Genomic DNA, 24,144 nt, shown 5'->3' with positions numbered 1-24,144 from the left:
TTATTCTTCATGTGATCGAGATTTTTCACTGACGTTCATTTAATTCCATCCATCCATCCATCCATCCATCCATCCATCCATCCATCCATCCATCCATCCATCCATCCATCCATCCATCCATCCATCCATCCCATCCATCCATCCATCAGTTCGTCTTTTCCTGTAGGCGTTTCTGCAGCGATCAGTTGCAAAAAGCGAAAGTCACGTGACTCGTGACTTGAAATCGAAAGTTTCTTCTATTCGACTAAATACAATGTAAAGTTGACTGTTTTTAATATCGCAGCAGAAACCAGGAGACTTTTCAAGATGAACGATAAAACTAAGCGCTACAACCCGAGAGACTCTACAATCCCACTAGTGGATGAAGAGGATCAGTTTGACTGTAAGTGGCTCGTTTCAGTTCATCAGCGCTGCAGCGACAAGTTTTCATTGCATTTGTTGTCTTGTTTAAAAGCATGTATAGTTTGTATAGTCAGTATTTAAACATGCTGGAGGATCTCACTGGATGCTTCTGCAGTTCTGTGTGAAGGGTTTGATTCCCCAAGAGCCCGGATGTCCTGCGGCCATGTAGTGACCCGACGTCCCTCACCAAGTGGTGCCAACAATTGCTCAAACAGGTGGGATATGATTCAAATATAATCTTATTCAAAATAGAAAAAGAACTAGAACTAGTTTTATTCTGATTCAGATGAAAAGTAATGAGGTATTTCACATGTATTTTCTGCTTCTTTTTTTTATCTAGTTTTCTTGTCCTTAAATTCATTTAAAATCTAATTTTTCATAAATATGAAAATCTTATTGAAGAAACTGTATCTTTCCTCTCTTTCAAAACATGTTTATTTGAGTTGTAGATACTCAATGTACAGAAACACAGAGTCATCATAAACAAAAGCTGCACAAATCTTTTAATTCACCACAAACTCACATGTTCAGGATAATGTCTGTAATTTCACTGCATCATTTTTGCTTTCAAATGTGAAATGTAAAATATTTTATTCTGTCTTTTATTCTTTTTAATTGAATTAAACTACATGGATGTTTGCTGTTTCTGCTGCTTTTAGTTTATTTACCTTCGACAGATTCGCTGTGACTCTTTTTGAAGTTGACTTTCAAATTTTCAACTGTGAAATTTAGAGTTAAAGAGCATCTTAATACATCAGTGTATTTTCTGTGTTGACTTTGCATTTTTAACAGAATATTAACTACTGGTTAAAAGGAAGTGAGGAACCTAATTGTTGAACATGTAAGTGTTTTTTTTTCTTTACCTTTGGTCCTGATAATTTCTGTGATTATTTAAATACAGGGAAAACCCAGGTTTGAATGCGGTCAGTCTGGCTGTAATGCTGAGTGGTCTTATCAGGAGGTTTGTAAAATGGCCATGTTGACCCCTGAAGAAATGAAGACCTTTGAGACGACCTTGGCCCAGAATGCTGCCCTCACAGATCCTAACAGAAAGTTTGTAAGTATCTTATTGATGGTGTAATTATAACTGCACACAGACTTGACTCTGACTCAAATCCCTGTTTCCTCTCTCTTATCCCCAAACAGTGTCCAGGCTGCATGACTCTTGTGACCAGAGGGAGCAGCTTGAACCTCTATGTCTGCTGCTCAGGTTGCTCAGCGAAGACGGGACGCAGCTTTGGGTTCTGCTGGCAGTGTCTGAGGGAGTGGAAAGGTCCACAGCCTCGATCCGACCGCTGCGAAAACGACGACTGCCACAATTCTGCCCTGAAGACGCTGAGAGAGTGTCCAGAAGTCCAAATCAACACTGTGAAGGGAGTCAAAGGGTGTCCGTCGGTTCGTGCCTGTCCCACCTGCGGCTCACTGCTGCAGCACACTGGGAAAGGATGCAAGGACATTTCATGTCCCCGATGTAAGATGACGTTTTGTTTTGGCTGCCTAAAGACAACTAGTGAATGCAGGACCACAGGAAGCAACAATGTTTACGGCGTGTGCTCCACTGACATTGTTCCCAGACAGACGTCTATACCTGTGTGGCAGAGGAAATGATGTGAATTATGTAACCTGCTTCTTCTTTGCTTCTCATTAATTATATTTCAAATCAACAAGCAGCAATTATGACAATTCCAATTATATTTGTGCTCTGCTCATTATAAAATAGCTTGCAGATAGATCTTTTCATGATCATTATTAAAGTAATGAGACTTTCAGTTTCCCTGGAACAACAACTTGAACACCTATTGATGTGTGAAGGATTATCACATTGAATGTCACTATTTTGTGTTGTTTGATGCTTTTTTAAAAATTATATTTACATCATGCAATTCTGTAATATTCAAAGACTTTCTGTGCCCTCTGTGGTGGAAAATTACCACAAGTTAACATCTGCTGATAATGCCATATTAAATGCTTGTGAACTTTCACTAAAAGAACCTGTTTAGGCTAAACACACAAGATTGGGAATTGTTTTGCTGCAGCTGCAAGGGAACCGGACTCTCCCATGTTTTGGACTCCTTACCTTGGTATAAAACTGGTGTTGTCTTTGCCTGGCAGAGCTTTTCACCCAGAACTTCTTCATTATTGATTACAGAAATTTGCTAAAATCAAATCAAATTTTATTTGTATAGCACATTTCAGCAGCAAGGCATTTCAAAGTGCTTTACATCATAAATACTTTTTATGATGTATGAAACATAGAATAAACAATAGATTGTTACATATTACATTTCAAATACAATTCTAAACAGCTAAGAGATGCGGTTGCCTTTACTTTAGTCAATCTAACTCTAACTCTAGTGAGTGCATTCTCTTCAGACGGTGTTTCATTTTATCCACATGACCTCAGTTTTCTTTTATTTTGGACATTCTCTCTAAACAGAGAGGAAAATGTGCGTGACAATCGTAGTAGTTTCTGAAACACTCATTCCAGTCAGTCTGGCTCTAAGAAGCTATCAAATCATAAACTCTTCCTCATTGTGATGCCGACTTTGAGCTTCATCAGTTCATCTTTGCTGCACCCAGATGACGAAAGTATTGAGTTGCTGTCATGTTATTGATTGGCTCTTCTGTTATTTAGTCATAATCAATAAACTAGAAAATGCTTTCAGATGAAGCACATTTTGTCGGATTAAAAGTACTTTTTGCAAACAGCAAACTTTAATGATTTTCTCTGATTTTAAATGTCATGTTTTTATTCGCTGTAAGTGGAAAATTACATAACAGAAATAATGATTGAGAGTAATGATGTCAGGGTTTCTGTGTGAGTGCATGTGTGTGAGTGCGAGTGTCACATCTCGTCCAGAGAGGATCTTGGTGAGGAGCCGGAGGAGTCTGCACAGGTGGAAGTCATCTGCCTCATCAGAGCGTGCGGGGGATTTAGGAGCGGCAGATCCTTCCTTCAGTGCTAGATGATTACGTTCATCGGTAGTCACTCTGGTCGTCTCCTGTCGTTGCATGTTGCTTAAGAATAGTGTTTGAGCTTACCAGAAGTTACCTGACCTTTGTATTTTTGCCGCTTCTAGGGTTTTTGTCTCTCCGCTCGTGAGTTCTCCTGCGAGCACCAGCCTGCCTGCTCCGTTGCTCTCCCCGCCGCAGCTTCACTCCTGCAAGCCTCCGGTTCTCCGAACACCCCCCTCCTCGCACTCACCTTCGGACCGCCGAACTACCCTCCACTCAGAATCCTGGCACCTCCCCCACGCTACAGCAAACCACCGTGAAGTAAGCCCGTTCCACTTCCCTCTCAAATCTATCCGTTCACTCCCAGCCGTCTAAACCGCTTCTCATTTCAGGCCCACCTGGTCGAGTCATTCTCACCCCCTCACTGAAGTTCTGCGGATTGATATATTGTGTGTCCTGTTGAAAAAATAAATACTCACTATTTTCTAAGAGACGTGTGGTTTCTGCATGTGGGTCAGAAAGCTAAAACCCAACATGTCAAATGACTTATGTCATTACTCTATCTAATCTGTGATAAAGTTCATGAAGCAAATGGACTTTTCTGTAGTATTCTAATTTATTGAATTGATTTGTATGTTGAACGATCGTTAAATTAAACTCTCACCATCTACAATAACTCTTTAAAGAACTCTGAGTTAAAATGAGTAATAACATTTTATTACCTTTTGGGATTAATAAAATATTTTTGAGCTGACGTAAGAAAGCGGTGAATAAGTGGCCTATGTTCCATATTCCAAGCTTTATACATTAGCAGCAAACTCTCCTAAGAGTTATACTAAACCTTCCGCATTTCTTTTAGTAGGAAGCTGATAGAAAATAAAAATCATGAGCCACGTATTTATTAGGTGCTTTCCAGATCCTCACTCAGTTTTTGTTTCATTTTCTTTGTTTGTTGGAAACGTGAAACCAGTGTCATTTTTACAAGTGACACCAAAATTCCCCAAAGTTTGCCATTTGGCATTTCTTCCTGGAAGCAGCAGGAATTGTTTTTCATTTATTTATTTTTGGTTACATATTTTCCTCTTGGAAAATATGTTAGGATGTCGATCTCCTTAAGTCATTTGCCATCAATCTCTGTAATTTCTGTTTTTAAAGTGCATTCAAGTTTGAGATTTTGCAGGTATTTAAATTCTAATTCAATTTAATTTATTTGAAACAGTATTTTCATAGAAAAAGGCTGCAAATGTTTACCACAGTTCTGTTAACAGTGGATGTCAGTGTTATTTTTACAGATTTGTTCACTCATTGCTCTGAAGAAGTAACATCCCCAAAACCTGCAGCTGTCAGGTTGATACAGTATTTATATCTGTGAGCATTATTGACATTACTAGTGTTAGTCAGCTTGATGAAATGTTTTAGTCGCTAAGTGAAAGCGAAAGCTGTTTTCTGACTCTCTCTCATGGGAGTGCCTCTTACTGTCTGTGTATTTCCACGGTGGCTCAGCAGCAGAAATCGTTTCTACAATGGCGTGAAGAAAAGTCCTATCTGTGCCGTCATTAGTGATTCAGTATGAAGGAAGGTAAGGCTTCCATGCTGCTAATAATTATTTGTTTGCATGTCTTTTATTAATTTTGTGCATTGTTCCATAACAAAACATCCCACAGACATTAAGTACCATGGGTTGAGAAACCAAGGAGCAACATGTTACCTGAACAGCATTCTGCAGGTTCTGTTCATGACCAGAGAGTTCAGAGAGGCTGTTAAGAGGTTAGTGAATAAATCATATAGCGTGTTTTGTGTAGGGAAAATATTTGCTGTTTTATTTTTTTATATATTCTGTATCTCTGACAATATCCTATAAATAGTTGTTCAAAACACCAAGAAGACAACATCAATGTTCGACTCCATACTTTGTTTGAGAGTTTAAAAGAAAAAACATCAGAAACCACAGAAGTTACAAAGATGCTGGAAATTGAAAAAGGTACGTAATCAGAGACATTTATAAACTGTTAGCTTGTTTCTAAATAATGGAGGACACTTTCCTTCATAATGAGGATGTGTGAATGCATTAGCGTCAACATAAATCTAGACGAGCTTCAGAAGAAACATGGATGAACATAAAATATGAGCTTAAGCATTAAATGTAAACATAAAAACATATAATTTTATGTCTCATTCTTTCTTCATTCTCAGTGTATGAACAGCAGGATGTTGGTCAGTACCTGGAGAAGATTTTATCTCTGGTCAGCGATGAAGCGTCACAGGTAAAATATTCATGAAAGTCAGATTGAAGAGAGTGTCAATAAAAAATTAAAAGTGTTTGATTTTAAATTAAATTATATTTTCAGATATTCAGAGGAGAGCTGGTTCACAGGACTGTTTGTGATCAATGTGACTCAGACACTGAAGACTTGGTGCCTTTTTGGTTTCTTTCTCTCCCACTGATGGATTCTAGTGACGGAAAACTACAGTGTGGTAAGAAACAACCTGCATAATGGAAACCATTTTATAAAACAAACAAAACTCTGCTCATAAAAGTCATCTGGAATAATCAACAATTTCTGATTATTACTTAGTAGTAATAAGCAATCTGCTGTGTTGGCAGAATGCTGGAAAGAACCTGGTGAAGGTTTGTGCAGTAACAGAAAATGTGTTTCCAGGAAGACGCAATTCGGGAGTTTTTAAAGGATGTACGGTTTTATGGAGAAGACCAGCTGTACTGTGATAAATGTGAAGACAATCGTGACACTACTGTTGTAAGTAAAGGGAAACTTGTTTTGGTTAAAAACAAAACAGATATTTTGACGGCATTTTAAAATGTATTAAGAATGTTTAGCTATTAGCTAAACACCCAAATAATGAAAGAGAAACTAAAATATTTGTCAAATTCTGAAGTTCCCATATATTTATTAGAGTTTGGTAGCGTTGTCTTTAAAAACGTCATAACCTGGGTCAAATGTTTGACCCATTCCTCCTCACAGAACTGTTCTTTTAAATCAGGTTTTTAGCAGGCTGCCTTGCTCAAGGGTTTGTGATGGCCTCTCAAAGATACTGACTTTGTTATCCCTAATTAATTGGGCAGTATAATTAGGGTCATTGTCCATTTTGGAAGACCACCCTGTACTAAAGCTATAACTACCAGGTCGATTTCTTAAACAACATATCTACATTTTTAAGCAACATTATATATGTTACTTAAATATTTCCACTGTATGTTCTCTCCTCATGATGCTATCAGCTTTGTAAAGTGCAACAGATCCTCCCACAATATGATGCATGCCCAAAATGAAAAATAAGTAAATAAATGTTGATGATCTCTGCAGACCTGGAACAGAAAAGTCTTAGTTTGATTTAATAACAGGCAGTAAAAAAGAGGTTGTGTGTCTTTATATACAGTTAACATAAATATCAGTTTTTAACTGTATTAATAACTCTGTGTTTCATGTAGAAATATGAACTAAAGCATCATCCAGAGATTTTGATTTTGCTGCTGAAGAGGTTTGAATACAACTATCAGTGCATGTCATACAGTAAAGACAATCGTGCTGTGGATGTTTGTCACACCATCGACTTACCAGAGGTATATTTCAGATTATTGTGATTGTTGCTCATTTTCTTTTCAGATTCCAGATTAATGTGTGTGTTTTGTGGATCAGAACCAGACATATGAGCTGTATGGGTTGGTGGATCACTTTGGGACTCTGAGCGGAGGCCATTACACAGCAACAATCAAGCCTGAGGATGAAGAAAACTGGTATGAGTTCAGTGACTCCAGTGTGACACTGGTGAGATAATTATCCTGCAGCTGTGGGTCGTTTTCACTTTGACAATCAATACTTCACCTTGTTGTAGCACAGCAGAAGTTTAATATTGTTCCTTTTAATAACAGGTTAGTAACCAGATGTTCCAGAAAAAGTTTGAGAGGTAAGTAATTGTCCTTCATTTTCTTCTTCTGTTTATATTTACCGTTCATCAAAACTGGAATTTGCGTTCTTTATTCACCAGATCCCAAAGTGCCCATCTTCTGTTTTACAGAAAGAAAAGTGAGATGCAAACAGACTATACAAGCATTTATATTGGGTCACAATATTGTAATATAATTCAGATACTGAAGAGGAAGATGAAGGAACAGATGGAGACGAAGAGCAGAAAAAACTGAGAGACGATGACAAGAGTGAAAACGACGATACGAGGAAAATCACTTCAGACTGTGATAAAAATCACAACAATTTTTGTTTGTCTTTGTTAGCTTTGTTACTTTTTGTATTTGTAATTATCTGGATTGTCATTATTGACATGACAGTCATTCTGAATCAATTCATTTTCTTTGGTTTACTTTTTCTTTTAGGGTTACCTTATTACTTTGGTGGAAATGCATTAAAAAAGACAAAATATCGGCGAGCCACTGTGTTTCACCACTTGTTTGTCAGAAAGGACTAAATCATGGTTCGCCTTAGAACGGATCTATCAAATTAACTAAATTCAAATTTATTTAGCTCACAATTACCTGTGAACAAATCAGTTGAAAAATGTTCCATTTTAACAAAACAAAAATTTAAAAGGGGCAGCATTATGCAAAATGGACTTTTCTGAACCTTACATCATGTTATAATGTCTTTCCTTCATCAAAACATGCCTAGAGCCTTGATTAATATCCATGACAACCATTCAGCTCTTGGTTGCATGGAGCGCCGCCGTCAAGTTTCCAAGTTTCCACCTCACAGAGAAGCCTTTCCCTCTCAGTCCCCCACTCGGCTCCTTCAGACTAGCTAGTAGTAATTAGCAAACACCTAATAATGAGTATCAGCTGAGCTCTTTATACAAATTGCTTCTCAGTAAAACACTGTTAAACACACTTTGAAAAACGTTGATAAATAGATAAATAGAGGAGCCATGTTGTGATCACTTCCTAAAGGTGGAGTTTCAGAAGTAGAAGCAGTTTCCAGAGAAACAGAGGTCCAATTACAAGGCATTAAATTGCAAAGTCAATTTTTCTTTGAAGTCATATTTATATTGATAACATTTTAACAATTGAAGATAACATAGTTATTTGACTAGTTATTGTGATATAAAATGGAAATATGTGCCTGGAAAATACACAGTTCTGCTCCTATAAGTTCTCACTTCTGTTGTTTCTTCTAATTTCTTCTTGTCTTATAAACAATTTATAGAATCAACAGATCCAAGTAATCAGTTTGTCCCCTTGTGACATTGTAAATATATGTTTAGTGAATGATTTGTATCTTTTGTTATATGTGAATAAAACATTATTCATTTTCATGCTTTTTTTGTTTCTCTTTCTTAAACACTAAATTATTTTTTTCTTACATATTTGATTTTGAAACATGGAGGTTGTTGTTTTCTACGCTATTAATGTTTCACATTTTTAAAATAATCCGTCATCTTTCATTGACCTAGAAGAAGACAGTTGTTTCCAAAGTCAGGTTAAGTTCTGATTTAAGTGTGGTTTTCTCTGAATTTATCCTCTGCAATAAAAGTAAAGTTTTGCATTAAATAAATTTAATTTGCTCATGAACTCAACAAAACAACACTCAATCAAAACTGCATCCTTACTTAATGTTATGTTTTGCTGTTTTTATATGCAGGATTCTGTATATGTTGTCAACATCATGTTGTGCTTTTTAAATGATTATTACTTCATGTTTTACTAGTCTTTAGATGTACTAGTCTTTAGATGTACCGTTTGTACATGTTTTACTAGTCTTTAGTGTACAGTCTTTAGATGGACCGTTTAAAAAGCCCATCTAGATTCAAGGGCTGTGAATTAACTGTTGCTATAAGCACTTTATGCAAACATGGGACTGATGCTCTGTTCAGTTAGTATAGGTCGATGTGCATCTGTCCCATCAAATGAACTTAAATTAATTAAATTAAATTAAGGAAGTTCACTGTCATGCAGACTGACTGGTTGTAGTAACTCCAGCAGGAGAAACCATGGATGAAGAGTCTTGTGGTCACATTGTAGAGCCTTGCCTTATCACTGTACTGCCACCAGATATCAACAAAGCATCACAACTCAGAAACAAATACTGTTATATTTATTATGCTGTATTACATCATATTTAACTACTTTGATTGCCGTTATTATCGATCTCTCTCATTTTTTATCTTTCACTTTTGGGGAAAATGTGTGAAGAAAACGTATCGTTCTCTAAAACTGTGATGAACACGCTTGTCCCATTCAGAGAAATTAATAGTTAACAGAGCAGTTGTATCTGTAATTATAGTAGATCCAGGATAATAATGAATTGATCTTGTAGGCCCAGAGGTTTTAAAATGTTACTGTATTACAAAATGACTGTTTTTTTGTTGTTTTTTAAATGAACTAAACAAGCTAACTTTTTACAACGGCTCACTGGAAACACATAATTAAATCGTATTCTTTATACATTTTAGCTTTTTGCAAAAAACAACCCCTAATCGTATTGTTGTTGAGGAGACAAGGAAAGCTGGGCATTCCCTCTGATTAGACAACATGCTTCTAATCAGAGGGATTGAAATGTTAAAGTAAAAATATGTCTGCTGATATCTGAATGCAGGTAAAGGACAGTCAGTTTGTTGATTCTGACCCAACAAATAACAGAGACAGAAAAAATAAAATACTGTAGACAGCAGCAGGATTTTAATGAAACAGTTTAAATAACTTGCATTGTAACATCAAGCAGATTTGGACAGCTGCATACAGAGGAAATCCCTCCTGATGAGTCAAATCAATAGTAATCAATATGTATATAATCTGCTGATTATTTATATATATATATATATATATATATATATATATATATATATATATATATATATATATATATATATATATATATATATATATATATATATATATATAATATATATATATATATATATATATATGTAACGTATAATGTAATACATAATCAATATATACTATATAGTATACTACATAAACTATATGTCTATAATCAGTAGATTATAGACATATAGTTTGATTTTTGTTCCAGTAATCTTTTCAACAAACCAATTGTAAATATTACTTTATCTCTGTGTTTCTTTGCTATTGTCTAGTTGTTGTTGAACTCCATTCATCTGTCAGGTTGGTTTAATTTGATGTTGATCAGTTTATTTCTCTTCAATAAAGCCAGTCACCCTTTATTTCCAGAGATATTGGCTAATAAGCATCTATCCACTTAGTGGCGCCTCTCATAATGCTGAGGTAATATAGTAAGATAATTTTTCCGAATGGAAAATGGAAACTGGAAAATGGAAGAAGGTGAGTTGTAAAGCAAGTCTGAACCATGATGGATGTGATTATTTGATTATCATTTATGTGTTGTCGATTGTTTTCCGTAATAATGTAAGCACTGAATAGATCAGCACTTCTTTTTCTTTTTCTTCTCCAGCGAGTGTAAAAAAAGAAACATTTTCTCAGAATTGTTTGATGTTCTAAATCTAATCCTTAAATGTTGGTTGATCCAATCATCAATTTTTCAGTGTATTAGTTCATCATTTAATTGTGTTCAGGTTTTCAGTTTAGTGTAAATGACAACTTATATGAATACGTTTGCTCATCTCAACAGCACAGAATAAAGTCTTATTTACCTCTGAAAAGGACAGGAGACATAAACCATCATAAACCACTAGTAAGTCAAACACATTGTAAAAAAAAAACACAGTAAAATAAAACAGGACATGTAGATAAATGTCAGGGCATCCATAAATATCAAAGAATGAAAATGAAGGAGTGATTCAAGTGTCTTGAGTAATGTTGAAGAATAAGTTGCTCCACTGCAAGCAGTGAAAGCAAATACTCCTTTACTTTAAAGTCTGGTTCTGAGAACATGCAACAGCACTTTATTATTTGAGTTAAGATGTTTCTTTTAAAACACAGAAAACAAGAAACTAATACGTTTACCAAAGGAACATCACAAAAAAAAATGTATCTGGAGTGGGTAATTGGAAAGCAAACTACAAACCCTATCCGTAGGGCGGGGGTAGAGTCCAGTCCTCGAGAGCTGCAGTCCTGCAACTTTTAAATGCCTCCTCACTCCAAAAGACCGGGATCACCTCTGAACAGGCCTGGCAACCAGCAATTATTTGATTCAGGTGTGTTGGAGCAAGGATGCATCTGAAAGAAGCAGGAAGGCTCTGAGGACTGGACTTGAGGACCCCTGCCCCACGGTTAAGTCCCGGTTCACATTGATTTCCTCCATCTAAGCTTAAAATGTTGCAGTTTAATGTTCATCAACTGTGAAACTTCTTTATTTTATTAAACATCAAATGATATCTGCAAAATTTTTATTCTCATTGTACATTTTATGCCGTCCAATTAACTCATGAAACATTATTTTTGACTGTATAAAAGTGTTTCACTCTGTCTCAAAGTAGGGCGTCTATCGTAAATGGAGATTTATTTTTTTTAATCATCTATAAAATCATTCTGTTAAAATGTTGTGGAAAATTATAATCTCTTATGTTTGAAACTGAACATTAAGAGGCTTTTTATTGTTTCAATTGCAAATAGACAGAAATGTAAAACAGAGAAACTTGGTGGATAAATCACCATCTGTCTTAGCTGCATATGTAACAGAGTTTATGTTGTAGAATCCCACTTGCTTTATATATTATCAGTGCAATGGGAAATAGCGCCTCCTCTCTGTGTGGCTGGTTATATGTTGCTGGCCTCTGTAATCAGTGCCAGTCTATGGAAGCTGCACGAGAGGTGAGTTTCATTCCTCAGCACACAGCACTGAAAAGTGTTAGAAACACATAAAGTATCATTCTTAATAACTTACATCATAGTGTGCAACTACTATTTATGATTTGTGTGTCTGGCATCAATTTTGCACTTTTAGTTTTGTTAATATTTTGTAAAACACTTTCTGTGCTAAGTTAAAGTCAACATGACGCTCTGTTGTAGTGTGCTGAGGGAAGCTGAACCATTGCATTGATTCCAACCCGATCTGTTCTCATTCAGGTACATCATTTATTATTGTATTTTTTATTGAATGTTAAAATATTAATGTACTGTAATCAGTGCATGTCTATGGAAGCTGCACGAGAGTGTGCTGAGGGAAGCTGAACCATTGCATTGATTCCAACCCGATCTGTTCTCATTCAGGAAATAAACTGCCTGTTCACCCAGAACTCCTGGTCTTCATTAAAACATCTACACAACGCAGAGTCGAGGGGTTACTTGGGTCGGCCTGGTACAGTGGTGTGAAGCAGAACCCGGTTACATTGGTGCCGTGACCCGAGCTTCTGCAATCCTGTATCTGCAGCGGTGCTGTCTATTTCCTGGGCAGTCGTTGGAGTCACCACATGGACGGTGGGAAACCCCGTGGAATTTCCCTTCTTTCCACCATTTTCTGTTTTCTATTGGAACACTGAGGTGGGATTCTGCACATCTGGTTGTTTACAAAAAAAAAAAAAAAGAACTGATCTGAATCATGACAGACTTTCCTGGTTTTGGCAGAGGGAGGGGGACAGTTAGTTTTACCCCGCTTCAGTCGCTCGGTAGGGTAGAGCAGGTTTGCTGGCAGCCCCAGTCTCATCCACACCGAGGCCCACCTTTGCTGAGCTGAATGATAAACCTGTTGATGGTGACTGTGATGATTCCAATCATTCTGAATCAGATACCAGACCTACTAAAGAAAGCCTTTATGCAGAGATAGCAACGCAAATTGGGTTTCTATTGGAGAAAGTATTGCCTCTTGTATTGAGTCTCGCTTGGGATGTGGACTGGGGAACAGCGTTCTTGGGTCTGCCAGTAATGTGCTCTCTGAACCTTCACTTTTGAATGTGATTGTGAAATCTGATGTTAAGGAACCTGTGTGTTTTAGAGGGGATGGTTGTGACACCTGCAGTGTTCGGGAATGGGAAGAAATGATGATGACCTATTTGAAGAAAAAAGGGATACAGGTAGCTGAACAAGCTGATGAAGTGCTCAGTAAACTGGCAGGGAGGGCAAAAGAGGTAATCAGGGTGGGCATACGAAGTAATCCATCCTTATGTCTTAAGGTAGGCCCAGAACCTATTTTTGAGATCTTAAAACAGCACTTCAGTGACACTGCCTGTTCAAGCATGCCTTTGGCTGATTTTTATGCAACATTACCTAACTTAGGTGAAACACCTTTCGATTACTGGCTCCGGCTGAACAGAGCCATGGAACTCACAGAGGACTGTCTCAAAAGACAAAATAAGTCCTTTGCATATTTGACAAAAGAACTGACTGCAATGTTCATTTGTCACTGTCCAGACTCAGAACTGTCTCTTATCTTCAAATGCAAGCCCTTACAGCAGTGGACACCTGCTGATGTACACGAGAAGTTGCTGGAGCATAGCAAAGATCAGAAGTGTGGCCATCAGCTGAGTGCATCCAGTGCCTTAAGTTTTCAGCGACAGGAGGTGAGTCTTCATGTGCCAGAGGCTAAATGCGGCAGTAAATGTACCACACCATCACCAGCCTCTACATCAGTGCTATCTACTGGACTTAATGAACCGGCGCCTGCTGATCGTCTTGATCATTTGATAGCTCGGCTGGAGAAAGTCCTGGAGGGTCTGCCTCGACAAACAAAGCCACCTGCTAAAGATGATGTCAGAACTCATCGAAACCACGCACACAAAGTCATGCCCTGTGTAATTTGTGGTGACACTGAACACTCTACCTTTTACCACTGTAGGGCCAATCAGCTGTGCTTCCTCTGCTATGCAGCTGATCACACACGGGCTCGGTGTCCCAGGGCTGTGACTAACAAAGCGAGAGGGCCTGAATCAGCTGCCCAGCAACTGGGAAACTAGTTGGCCTACATGTGGAGGGGGCAAGTGTTAGGCCTGAAATTGCACCCCAAAAGACTGATTTTGATGATCTGGAATCAGTATACCAAACTGTCTATGAGGAACGTCAGCTTGGTCATCGTCCAGTACTTCAGAACACCCAAAGACTGAAACAACATGATGAACTGTTCTATGAAAATGTGACCCTTGGTGGCAAAGTATCTGTCAAAGCAATGCTTGATAGTGGCTCCATGGCCTGCACCCTCAGTACTGATCTGATGCCCCACCTCTTAGATCATGCAGTGTTGCAGACCCCCACCTTGCAACCCACTGATGTTGTACTGATTGGTTGTGGTGGTTCAAGGACAATTCCATCAGGTGTGTGTGACATTACAGTGGAAATGTATGGCTGCAAAGTTGTTGTGCCTATGCTGGTGGTTGCAGGACAAAGCGAGGATCTCATCATAGGCAGCAACCTTATGAGGCATTTGGTCAGTTGCCTGAAGACGAAGGACAAGTTGGGGGTGGGATGCAGCAAGGTCTTGACTACAGAGGATGTGTCTGAGCACAATGTGCTAAGTTTAATGTCAGGAGTGGTGGTTCCAGAGAGTGTCAATGATAAGATTGGAACTGTCAAGATAAAGAGAGCCATAACCTTGGAACCTTTGACAGAGCACCTGGTCTGGGGCAGGCTGCAGCTAGGAGATAATGAGGAGGTGGGCAGTGCTGTTGTGATAGAACCCACAGCAACAAGGTCAAGGCCAAGGTCAGTTATGGTCGGAAGAACTGTGGCACATCTTGGAAGTGATGGGTGGCTCCCTGTAAAAGTGTTAAATCCCTGTGACAAACCAATGACTTTAAAACGAAACATGAGGTTAGCTGATGTGTTCACCTGCTCAGCAGTGACGAGCTTCAGCTCCACTGATTCCTGCTTACAACAGAATGTACAACTGCCAACTACTGACTCAGTAAGGTGCAACGATGAGCAGAGTCTCGTCACTGACGTCTCTACCTTACCTGATCGTCCAACTTCAGAGCGAGGAATAGGTGATAGTAGCTCTGTACATACTGTGCTGCAAAATCTGGGACTGTCTGACATTGATATCAACTCCTGTGAAGTGTCACAAGCTAGCAAGAGAAACTAGTTCACCTCATAGCCCAGTTTGAGTCCATTGTCTCGAGAGACAAGCTAGATTGCGGAAAAGCCACAGGGTACCTTCATAGGATTCGAGTGGTGGATGACAAGCCCTTCTGGTTGCCTTGCCGACGTGTGCCACCAAGTCATTATGACAAATTGAGACAAGCTCTGAATGAAATGGAGGAACGGGAAATAATCCGAAAGTCATGCAGTTTTGCATCACCTTTGGTCCTAGTTTGGAAGAAGTCTGGTGATTTAAGGATATGTAACGACTTTCGCTGGCTCAACGCTAGAACTGTCAAAGATGCCCATCCCCTTCCACATCCAGCAGATGCACTGGCTGCTTTAGGAGGGAATGGATTTTTCTCTACAATGGACCTGACTTCAGGCTACTATAATGTGGAGGTGCATGAACAGGACCGCAAGTACACAGCTTTCACATCACCTTTTGGGTTATATGAGTACAATCGTATGCCTCAGGGACTATGCAACAGTCCGGCGACCTTTATGAGGATGATGTTGGGCATTTTTGGAGATCAGAACTTCCTCAGTGCTGTGTTATCTTGATGATGTCCTGGTTTTTGCCCCCACTGAAGAAGTGGCACTGCAGCGTTTGCATATGGTGTTCCAGAGGCTGCAGGCTCACAATCTTAAGTTGGCTCCAAAGAAATGCCATTTCTTGAGGCAGACTGTGAAATTCCTTGGACACATTGTCAGTGCTGATGGGATTCAGTCAGATCCGGAGAAAATAGCTTCCATTACATCCCTTACGGAAGCAAACCTCATGGAAGATGGTTCTAAGGTTCCATCTCAGCAGAGGATCCGCTCGTTCCTGGGAATGGTCATGCATTACCAACAATTTATTGAGAACTGTTCATCCATTGCAAAACCTCTGTTCCGGATGACATCTGGGGAAAAAGGCCCACGTGGTCCAGGGAGAAAGCGCCGACAGGCACGTGCAAGGCTGCGTGAGGAGGATTGGACAGATGACTGCAGGACGGCTTTCTTCAAGTTGAAGCAGGCTTTGTTGGATCGAGTGCTCCTGGCTCATCCGAACTTTGAGGAGCCCTTCCTTCTATCAGTTGATGCCTCCAGCGGTGGCCTTGGTGCTGTGTTGTCACAAGTTCCGGCTGGAGCTTCAACATCAAGGCCAATCGCCTTTGCTAGTAAGACACTTAGTCACGCACAGTCCAAGTATCCAGCACATAGGTTGGAGTTCTTTGCCTTGAAGTGGGCAGTGTGCGATAAGTTTCATCATTGGCTGAGGGGTCATCAGTTTACAGTATGGACCGATAATAACCCTTTGACTTACATACTGTCTAAGCCAAGATTGGATGCATGCGAGCAAAGATGGATTGCGAAACTGGCACCTTTCCAGTTTGATATAAAATACATCCCTGGTCCTAAAATATAGTTGCTGATGCGCTGAGCAGGGAACCCTTTGTGCAGCCCACTGCCTCCCATCGTTTAATAAGAGTCCCATACAATGATCTGCTGGCTGAAGCAGAGGCAGTTGCCACAGGGGGGGTGCAGGAGGCCTTCAGATGGACAGTTCATTCACCTGAAGAGTCCTCAGGTGATGACCAACCTATTGTTTGTCAGTCCACAGTTGTTGCACAGGCAGGAGGGCTGACCTCTTCTGAGGTGGGAGCTGTCCTTCAGGTTCATAAAGAACATGAGTCCAAGGTGTGGCCACACGCTCTTCTTCTGCCTCAGTTATCACAGACTTTGCTCACATCGAACCATATTGATTCTGACATCTTATCGCATGAGGAGCTGGTGAGGCAGCAGCGGTGTGATGATGCACTGTGTAGAGCAATCTTTTATGTAGGAAGGGGCGAAGACCATCAAGGAGAGAGCGTGCCAAAGAAGCGACTGAAACAAACAGACTTCTGAAGGTATGGCACAAGCTGACTGTGAAAAACGGTGTATTGTATCGAGTCGCCAAGAATACTGTAACAAAGACAAAAACCTACCTGTATGTTGTCCCACCTGCCCTGCGTCCTGCTGTACTGAAGGGAGTCCATGATGAGGCAGGTCACCAAGGCCAGCAACGAACCCTTTATCTGGCTAGGCAAAGATTTCACTGGTCTGGCATGGCTAAACATGTGGCAGAGTATGTGCGGTGCTGCAAGCGATGCATTGTTAGCAAGTCCCCTGAGCCAGAGGCTAGAGCACCTTTAGAGAACATCAAGACATCAGAGCCCCTTGAACTGGTTTGCATAGACTTTTGGTCAGCTGAGGACTCTGCTAACAAATCAGTGGATGTGCTTGTGGTCACAGACCATTTTACAAAGATGGCGCATGCCTTTTTGTGCCCCAACCAGTCTGCCAAGGCAGTGGCGCACCAACTGTGGCATAACTATTTCTGCGTTTATGGCTTTCCAGCACGCTTACACTCTGATCAGGGAGCAAATTTCGAGAGTGCACTTATCTCTGAACTACTGAGTGTTGCTGGTGTCCAGAAGTCCCACGACTCCATATCACCCAATGGGTAATGGTTCTTGTGAAAGGATGAACCGGACCTTGGGCAATATGATTCGTGCCTTGCCCCCGAAAGCTAAGCAAAAATGGCCTGATGTGCTGAAAGCCCTCACCTTTGCATACAACTGCACTATCCATGAAACAACCGGCTTTGCTCCATTTCTGTTGATGTTTGGCAGGGTGCCGAGACTCCCAATTGATATAGTCTTCGGCTCTGTCATTGACCATCATGACGTCACAGATTACGACCGATATGTCCAGGCGCTTAGGAAAGACCTCAAGGAGGCAATGGACATTGCACAAAGGATGGCGAGCAAACAATTGCAGCGCCACACGGATCTCTACAACCGTAAAGTCCGGGGAGCTCCAGTGGAGATTGGAGACCGTGTTCTTCTAGCCAACAAAAAGGGACGCGGCAAGAGAAACTGGCTGATTGCTGGGAGAATGTAGTCTATACAGTTGTGGACAAGAATGACACAAGTCACACCTTTAAGCTGCAGGATGTCTCCACTGGGCAGGTGAAGGTTGTCCATCGTAACCTGTTAATGCCAGTGAACTTTCTCCCTGTCGAGGATGCGGCGCTGCAGGATGGGGTGGATGTGTCTTCTGAATCTGGCTCGCTGATAGCTGAAGGCGATGGAGATGCTGTGTCTGACATGTCTGTAACATCTGCTGAATACAGGACAAGAGCTTGGGTTTCTGACTTGCCATCTGTAGCCTCCAGTGAGGCCCTGCTGACTGAGGATATTGACCCAGAAGGCACTGATGTGGGCCATCAACTGGCCTCTGGCTGTGCTCCCGCTATTGGCACTGATGTGCGAGAAAATTCAACCAGTGATGAGCAAGGATCTGACCTGGTCATGTCCATGGATCCAGGTAGATGCTCTTCTGTTTTGGAGGCAGCAACCACTGCTGAACATGATCCAGCCTGTTTGCCTTTAGTTGCAGTTCCTGTCTCAGCTGAAATTGTTGTTCCTGCTGAAGACCGTACTGTTGTTGACGGGGCGGTGGAGACTTCCAAAAGATCGAGGGTGGGGAGGTTACTTAAGCCTGTTTCTCGATTGATCGAGATAATGCATCAGAAAACTGAAAAAGTTTGAGTCTTGTTAGGGTGAAGATATAGTTGTTTTATTGTACTTGTATTGGACAATGGTGTTTCAGAACCAACAAAGTGCTTTTGTTTTCATCTGTCTGTCTCAGGATGGCGTATGGTTATAATATGACAAAATATGTAATGGGCATGTTTTTTTTTCTGCTTCCCATATGTGTGATGAAGGGGTCTGGCCAACTTCTTCTCACACTGGTTCTTTTGAGAATAGTCGTCTGACTGGATTTTCTTTGTAACTGTAATGCCTGGAATTTACTGAGCAGATTCATCACACCTCGATGGCTGTGCGTATGCTATTGGGGAATTGTCTAAAATGTTCATTCGGCTTGTTTTTCTCTTCTGGTTGCTATGGTGTATCTGATTTTTTTTTTTTTTTTCATGGGGTTGTTTCTTTTATTTGTATTTGTTTATTTCGGGCTGCAAGTGGAATTCAGCAGGGGGGAATGTAACAGAGTTTATGTTGTAGAATCCCACTTGCTTTATATATTATCAGTGCAATGGGAAATAGCGCCTCCTCTCTGTGTGGCTGGTTATATGTTGCTGGCCTCTGTAATCAGTGCCAGTCTATGGAAGCTGCACGAGAGGTGAGTTTCATTCCTCAGCACACAGCACGGAAAAGTGTTAGAAACACATAAAATATCATTTTTTAATAACTTACATCAATAGTGTGCAACTACTATTTATGATTTGTGTGTCTGGCATCAATTTTGCACTTTTAGTTTTGTTAATATTTTGTAAAACACTTTCTGTGCTAAGTTAAAGTCAACATGACGCTCTGTTGTAGTGTGCTGAGGGAAGCTGAACCATTGCATTGATTCCAACCCGATCTGTTCTCATTCAGGTACATCATGTATTATTGTATTTTTTTATTGAATGTTAAAATATTAATGTACTGTAATCAGTGCCAGTCTATGGAAGCTGCACGAGAGTGTGCTGAGGGAAGCTGAACCATTGCATTGATTCCAACCCGATCTGTTCTCATTCAGGAAATAAACTGCCTGTTCACCCAGAACTCCTGGTCTTCATTAAAACATCTACACAACGCAGAGTCGAGGGGTTACTTGGGTCGGCCTGGTACAGTGGTGTGAAGCAGAACCCGGTTACACATACTTTATTTATACTGATTAAAGAGGAAGTCCAAAAGCTTTCTTTATAAATTCACTAAGTGAAAAAATTAAAAAAGTAATTTTAATTGTATTATTATTAAACCAAAGAATTATAAATTAGCATATAGGGTTGTTGTTTGTTTTGTTTTTATCGAATCCTGCTCAGATCCACTTTTTTTTTCTTATTTTTCATTTCAAGCCACGCCTTGAACAAAAATGAAAGCAAATTCTGTTATATAAAGTCCTCCCACCTGTTCAGTCTCTTCACATTGCAGCTTTAATTACAGAGCAGAGTTTAAAGTCGTCACAAGAAGAAGCCATGGCTTGCAAGGTCCAGGTCTTCGTTTGTTTTGAACAGAACTTAAAGAAACCGATCGGCGTGTGTCAACGCGAAGAGGAGCTTAAACACATTGCTGTGAAGTTTCTTTTAGACAGAGTGCAGGAGCTGCGCCGTGACGTAGGTAAATAAACCTGCTGAGAAATTCTCATTTCAGATGCATTGAGACATGGAGCACATGAAAACATGACATGTAGTTTAAAAAGCCAATTTTCAGTTTTAAAATCCACAGATATCATTTATATCAGACTTTAGATGCGCAGTTATTTGTTCTGAACAGTTTGAACTAATTTAAGATGTTATGCATTTTGCCTGATGTTGTCATTACTTCATATAAAGGATTTTATTTATTTTAGGTTTCATAGGGCATTTCTCTAAGAAACAAAAATTCACTCTTGTTGGTTTTGGACATCGTCTTACTGCGTTTTCGCTTTTGTTTTGCGCAAAGTGTCGGTCTTTAAGATGATTTATTGCATTTTATATTTGCAGCGGTCGCAGCGGTCGCAGCGGTGACGATGATGTCTCTGATCTACAAAGGAAAAACTCTGCAGGAGACAGAAATGTTGGCTGACTGCGGGATCAAGCACAAATCTGAGATCCACGCAGTGATGCGCTGTAACGGAGGACTGGAGCTGATCATCCACGACCCTCCACTCTGATCCACTGAACAATGAACACCTGATTCCACTGCATCCACTGTCCTCCTGTTTACTGGAGAGATAATATCATTATAATATATTACTGAATATCATCACCAAGCTCATGATAATTGTGAAAGATGTAAAAATGATCTGTATTTAAATGTCCTCCTGTTTACTGGAAACGTCACCAATATAAAACTCTTATTCTCTTAAATGAATAATTGCTGAGGTTTTGTTATTTTTTTTGTCACCATCGTCTGTTGTAAGTAAAACTTTTATCAATTCAGTTTCGTTGAAAACATAAATATTGCGTCACATGCAAAATAAAAAGTGGTGAGAGAAAATAACTGTAAATTGCTTAATTTGAATAATTACTTACATGTTTGGTGCTAAAAAAAAAAAAAAACAAATATTACGATCTGTGTGTGAATTTAGTTAATTTGTTTGTTTTTCACTTTGCTGCTGTTGCACATAAATGTCCTCCTGAAAGGACAATAAAGGATATTAGTCTGATTATTCATTCTTCTTAATAAACTGCAAAATATTCACACCAGTTAGTTTTCATGAAGTTGCGAACAATGAAACATAATATTTATTCTTTATGTGGTCGAGATTTTTCACTGACGTTCATTTAATTCCATCCATCCATCCATCCATCCATCCATCCATCCATCCATCCATCCATCCATCCATCCATCCATCCATCCATCCATCCATCCCATCCATCCATCCATCCATCCATCCATCATCCATCCATCCATCCATCAGCTCGTCTTTTCCTGTAGGCGTTTCTGCAGAAGCAAAAGTCACGTGACTCGTACGACTAACCAGGCTCGAAATCGAAAGTTTCTTCTATTCGACTAAATACAATGTAAAGTTGACTGTTTTCAGCATCGCAGCAGAAACCAGGAGACTTTTCAAGATGAACGATAAAACTAAGCGCTACAACCCGAGAGACTCTACAATCCCACTAGTGGATGAAGTGGATCAGTTTGACTGTAAGTGGCTCGTTTCAGTTCATCAGCGCTGCAGCGACAAGTTTTCACTGCATTTGTTGTCTTGTTTAAAAGCATGTATAGTTTGTATAGTCAGTATTTAAACATGCTGGAGGATCTCACTGGATGCTTCTGCAGTTCTGTGTGAAGGGTTTGATTCCCCAAGAGCCCGGATGTCCTGCGGCCATGTAGTGACCCCGACGTCCCTCACCAAGTGGTGCCAACAATTGCTCAAACAGGTGAGATATGATTCAAATATAATCTTATTCAAAATAGAAAAAGAACTAGAACTAGTTTTATTCTGATTCAGATGAAAAGTAATGAGGTGTTGATTTTCCACATGTATTTTCTGCTTCTTATTTTTTTATCTAGTTTTCTTGCCATTAAATTCATTTAAAATCTAATTTTTCATAAATATGAAAATCGTATTGAATAAATTGTATCTTTCCTCTCTTTCAAAACATGTTTATTTGAGTTGTAGATACTCAATGTACAGAAACACAGAGTCATCATAAACAAAAGCTGCACAAATCTTTTAATTCACAACAAACTCACATGTTCAGGATAATGTCTGTAATTTCACTGCATCATTTTTGCTTTCAAATGTGAAATGTAAAATATTTTATTCCATGTCTTTTATTCTTTTTAATTGAATTAAACTACATGGATGTTTGCTGTTTCTGCTGATTTTAGTTTATTTACCTTCGACAGATTCGCTGTGACTCTTTTTGAAGTTGACTTTCCAAAAACAAATTTTCAACTGTGAAAATTTAGAGTTAAAGAGCATCTTAATACATCAGTGTATTTTCTGTGTTGACTTTGCATTTTTAACAGAATATTAACTACTGGAAAAGGAAGTGAGGAACCCATAATAATTTCTGTGATTATTTAAATACAGGGAAAACCCAGGTTTGAATGCGGTCAGTCTGGCTGTAATGCTGAGGGTCTTATCAGGAGGTTTGTAAAATGGCCATGTTGACCCTGAAGAAATGAAGACCTTTGAGACGACCTTGGCCCAGAATGCTGCCCTCAAAGACCCTAACAGAAAGTTTGTAAGTATCTTATTGATGGTGTAATTATAACTGCACACAGACTTGACTCTGACTCAAATCCCTGTTTCCTCTCTCTTATCCCCAAACAGTGTCCAGGCTGCATGACTCTTGTGACCAGAGGGAGCAGCTTGAACCTCTATGTCTGCTGCTCAGGTTGCTCAGCGAAGACGGGACGCAGCTTTGGGTTCTGCTGGCAGTGTCTGAGGGAGTGGAAAGGTCCACAGCCTCGATCGGACCGCTGCAAAACGACGACTGCCACAATTCTGCCCTGAAGACGCTGAGAGAGTGTCCAGAAGTCCAAATCAACTCTGTGAAGGGAGTCAAGGGGTGTCCGTCGGTCCGTGCCTGTCCCACCTGCGGCTCACTGCTGCAGCACACTGGGAAAGGATGCAAGGACATTTCATGTCCCCGATGTAAGATGACGTTTTGTTTTGGCTGCCTAAAGTCTGCTCAAAGCTGTAGTGTGACAGAAAATCTTGGTACAATGCCACTGGGACTTTGCCCCAGTGGCATTGCTCCTAGGCAGACGTCCATTCCTGTGTGGGATGGACATCTATTTCTCAGAGGAATGAACTTTGATTTCTATTTTGAATCCGATATAGAGTTAGATTCAGATTTGGATTCCTATTCCAATTCCGATTCCGATGTGGAATGGGAATAGACGTCTATTCTACTCTATGTACGTGTGATTTGTGTTTTTTATTTTCCAGTTTGTTCTTGGGGGGTTGGGGTTGGGGGAAGCAGTCTGGATTAAAAAAAACCAAAACAGTTACACAAAAGTGATTCACTGTAAAGATGCTATGTAGTTTGTTTTGTTGCAACCTGAAGTGTGAAATAAACTTCAGTGGAGTTTGAAAACAAAATATGTGTTGAGGTTTATGTCTGGTTGAACGATGGGATTTTATTGTAATCCATAGGGGGAACCAGAAGAAAGTCTTTGGGAACGTCTGCTTTAAAGGATGTCCAAACGAACATGTAGCTTTTTGTGCTGTTTTGATGCCTCTGTTATTGTATTTGTACCAAGTAATCCTATCATATTGTATGACTCTTTCATCATTTATTAACCAATCTTTGTCATTTGATTGTGTTTTTGCAATAGTACAAACTGAAAAGCAGAAATTGTTGAACAAATAAAAATGTTGCTACAGTTTTGACT

General features: G+C 39.7%; 3 protein-coding genes across 5 annotated transcripts; all 3 read left to right on the top strand.

Annotated features, from left to right (window-relative positions):
* Positions 1-536: 536 nt before the first annotated feature.
* Positions 537-5,815, top strand: LOC129379515 (potential E3 ubiquitin-protein ligase ariadne-2-like; the record flags this gene model as incomplete). The annotated part of the gene is made up of 8 exons (XM_055060328.1): positions 537-617; positions 1,304-1,459; positions 1,549-3,384; positions 3,483-4,936; positions 5,022-5,124; positions 5,223-5,338; positions 5,551-5,621; positions 5,706-5,815. Coding segments are annotated over 3 exons (699 nt in total), but the record flags the coding sequence as incomplete, so codon positions are not given.
* Positions 5,816-5,819: 4 nt separating this feature from the next.
* On the top strand, positions 5,820-8,580 carry LOC129379514 (uncharacterized). 3 transcript variants are annotated; one of them, XR_008608190.1, is made up of 6 exons: positions 5,820-5,832; positions 6,018-6,113; positions 6,806-6,937; positions 7,014-7,142; positions 7,247-7,281; positions 7,363-8,580. XR_008608190.1 is itself a non-coding variant. In XM_055060326.1 (5 exons), the coding sequence occupies exons 1-5, from the start codon at positions 6,006-6,008 to the stop codon at positions 7,514-7,516; spliced, it is 558 nt and encodes a 185-aa protein (XP_054916301.1). In that variant the 5' UTR covers positions 5,860-6,005; the 3' UTR covers positions 7,517-8,580. The 3 variants fall into 3 exon arrangements, 1 of the variants encoding a protein (XP_054916301.1); XR_008608191.1 differs by lacking the exon at positions 5,820-5,832 and having other exon boundaries at positions 5,860-6,113; positions 7,393-8,580; XM_055060326.1 differs by lacking the exon at positions 5,820-5,832 and having other exon boundaries at positions 5,860-6,113.
* A 13,529-nt stretch (positions 8,581-22,109) lies between these two features.
* On the top strand, positions 22,110-24,086 carry LOC129379420 (uncharacterized protein DDB_G0292642-like). The gene is given in 6 exon segments (XM_055060194.1): positions 22,110-22,175; positions 22,835-22,877; positions 22,880-22,915; positions 22,918-22,988; positions 23,078-23,228; positions 23,231-24,086. Coding segments are annotated over 6 exon segments (786 nt in total). The 3' UTR covers positions 23,650-24,086.
* The last annotated feature ends 58 nt before the right edge of the window (positions 24,087-24,144 follow it).

Source organism: Poeciliopsis prolifica, unplaced genomic scaffold, assembly GCF_027474105.1.
Source record: "Poeciliopsis prolifica strain line A6 unplaced genomic scaffold, Auburn_PproV2 SCAFFOLD058, whole genome shotgun sequence".
In the NCBI taxonomy this organism is placed as follows: Eukaryota; Metazoa; Chordata; class Actinopteri; order Cyprinodontiformes; family Poeciliidae; genus Poeciliopsis; species Poeciliopsis prolifica.
This window is presented reverse-complemented; position numbering and strand designations above follow the sequence as displayed.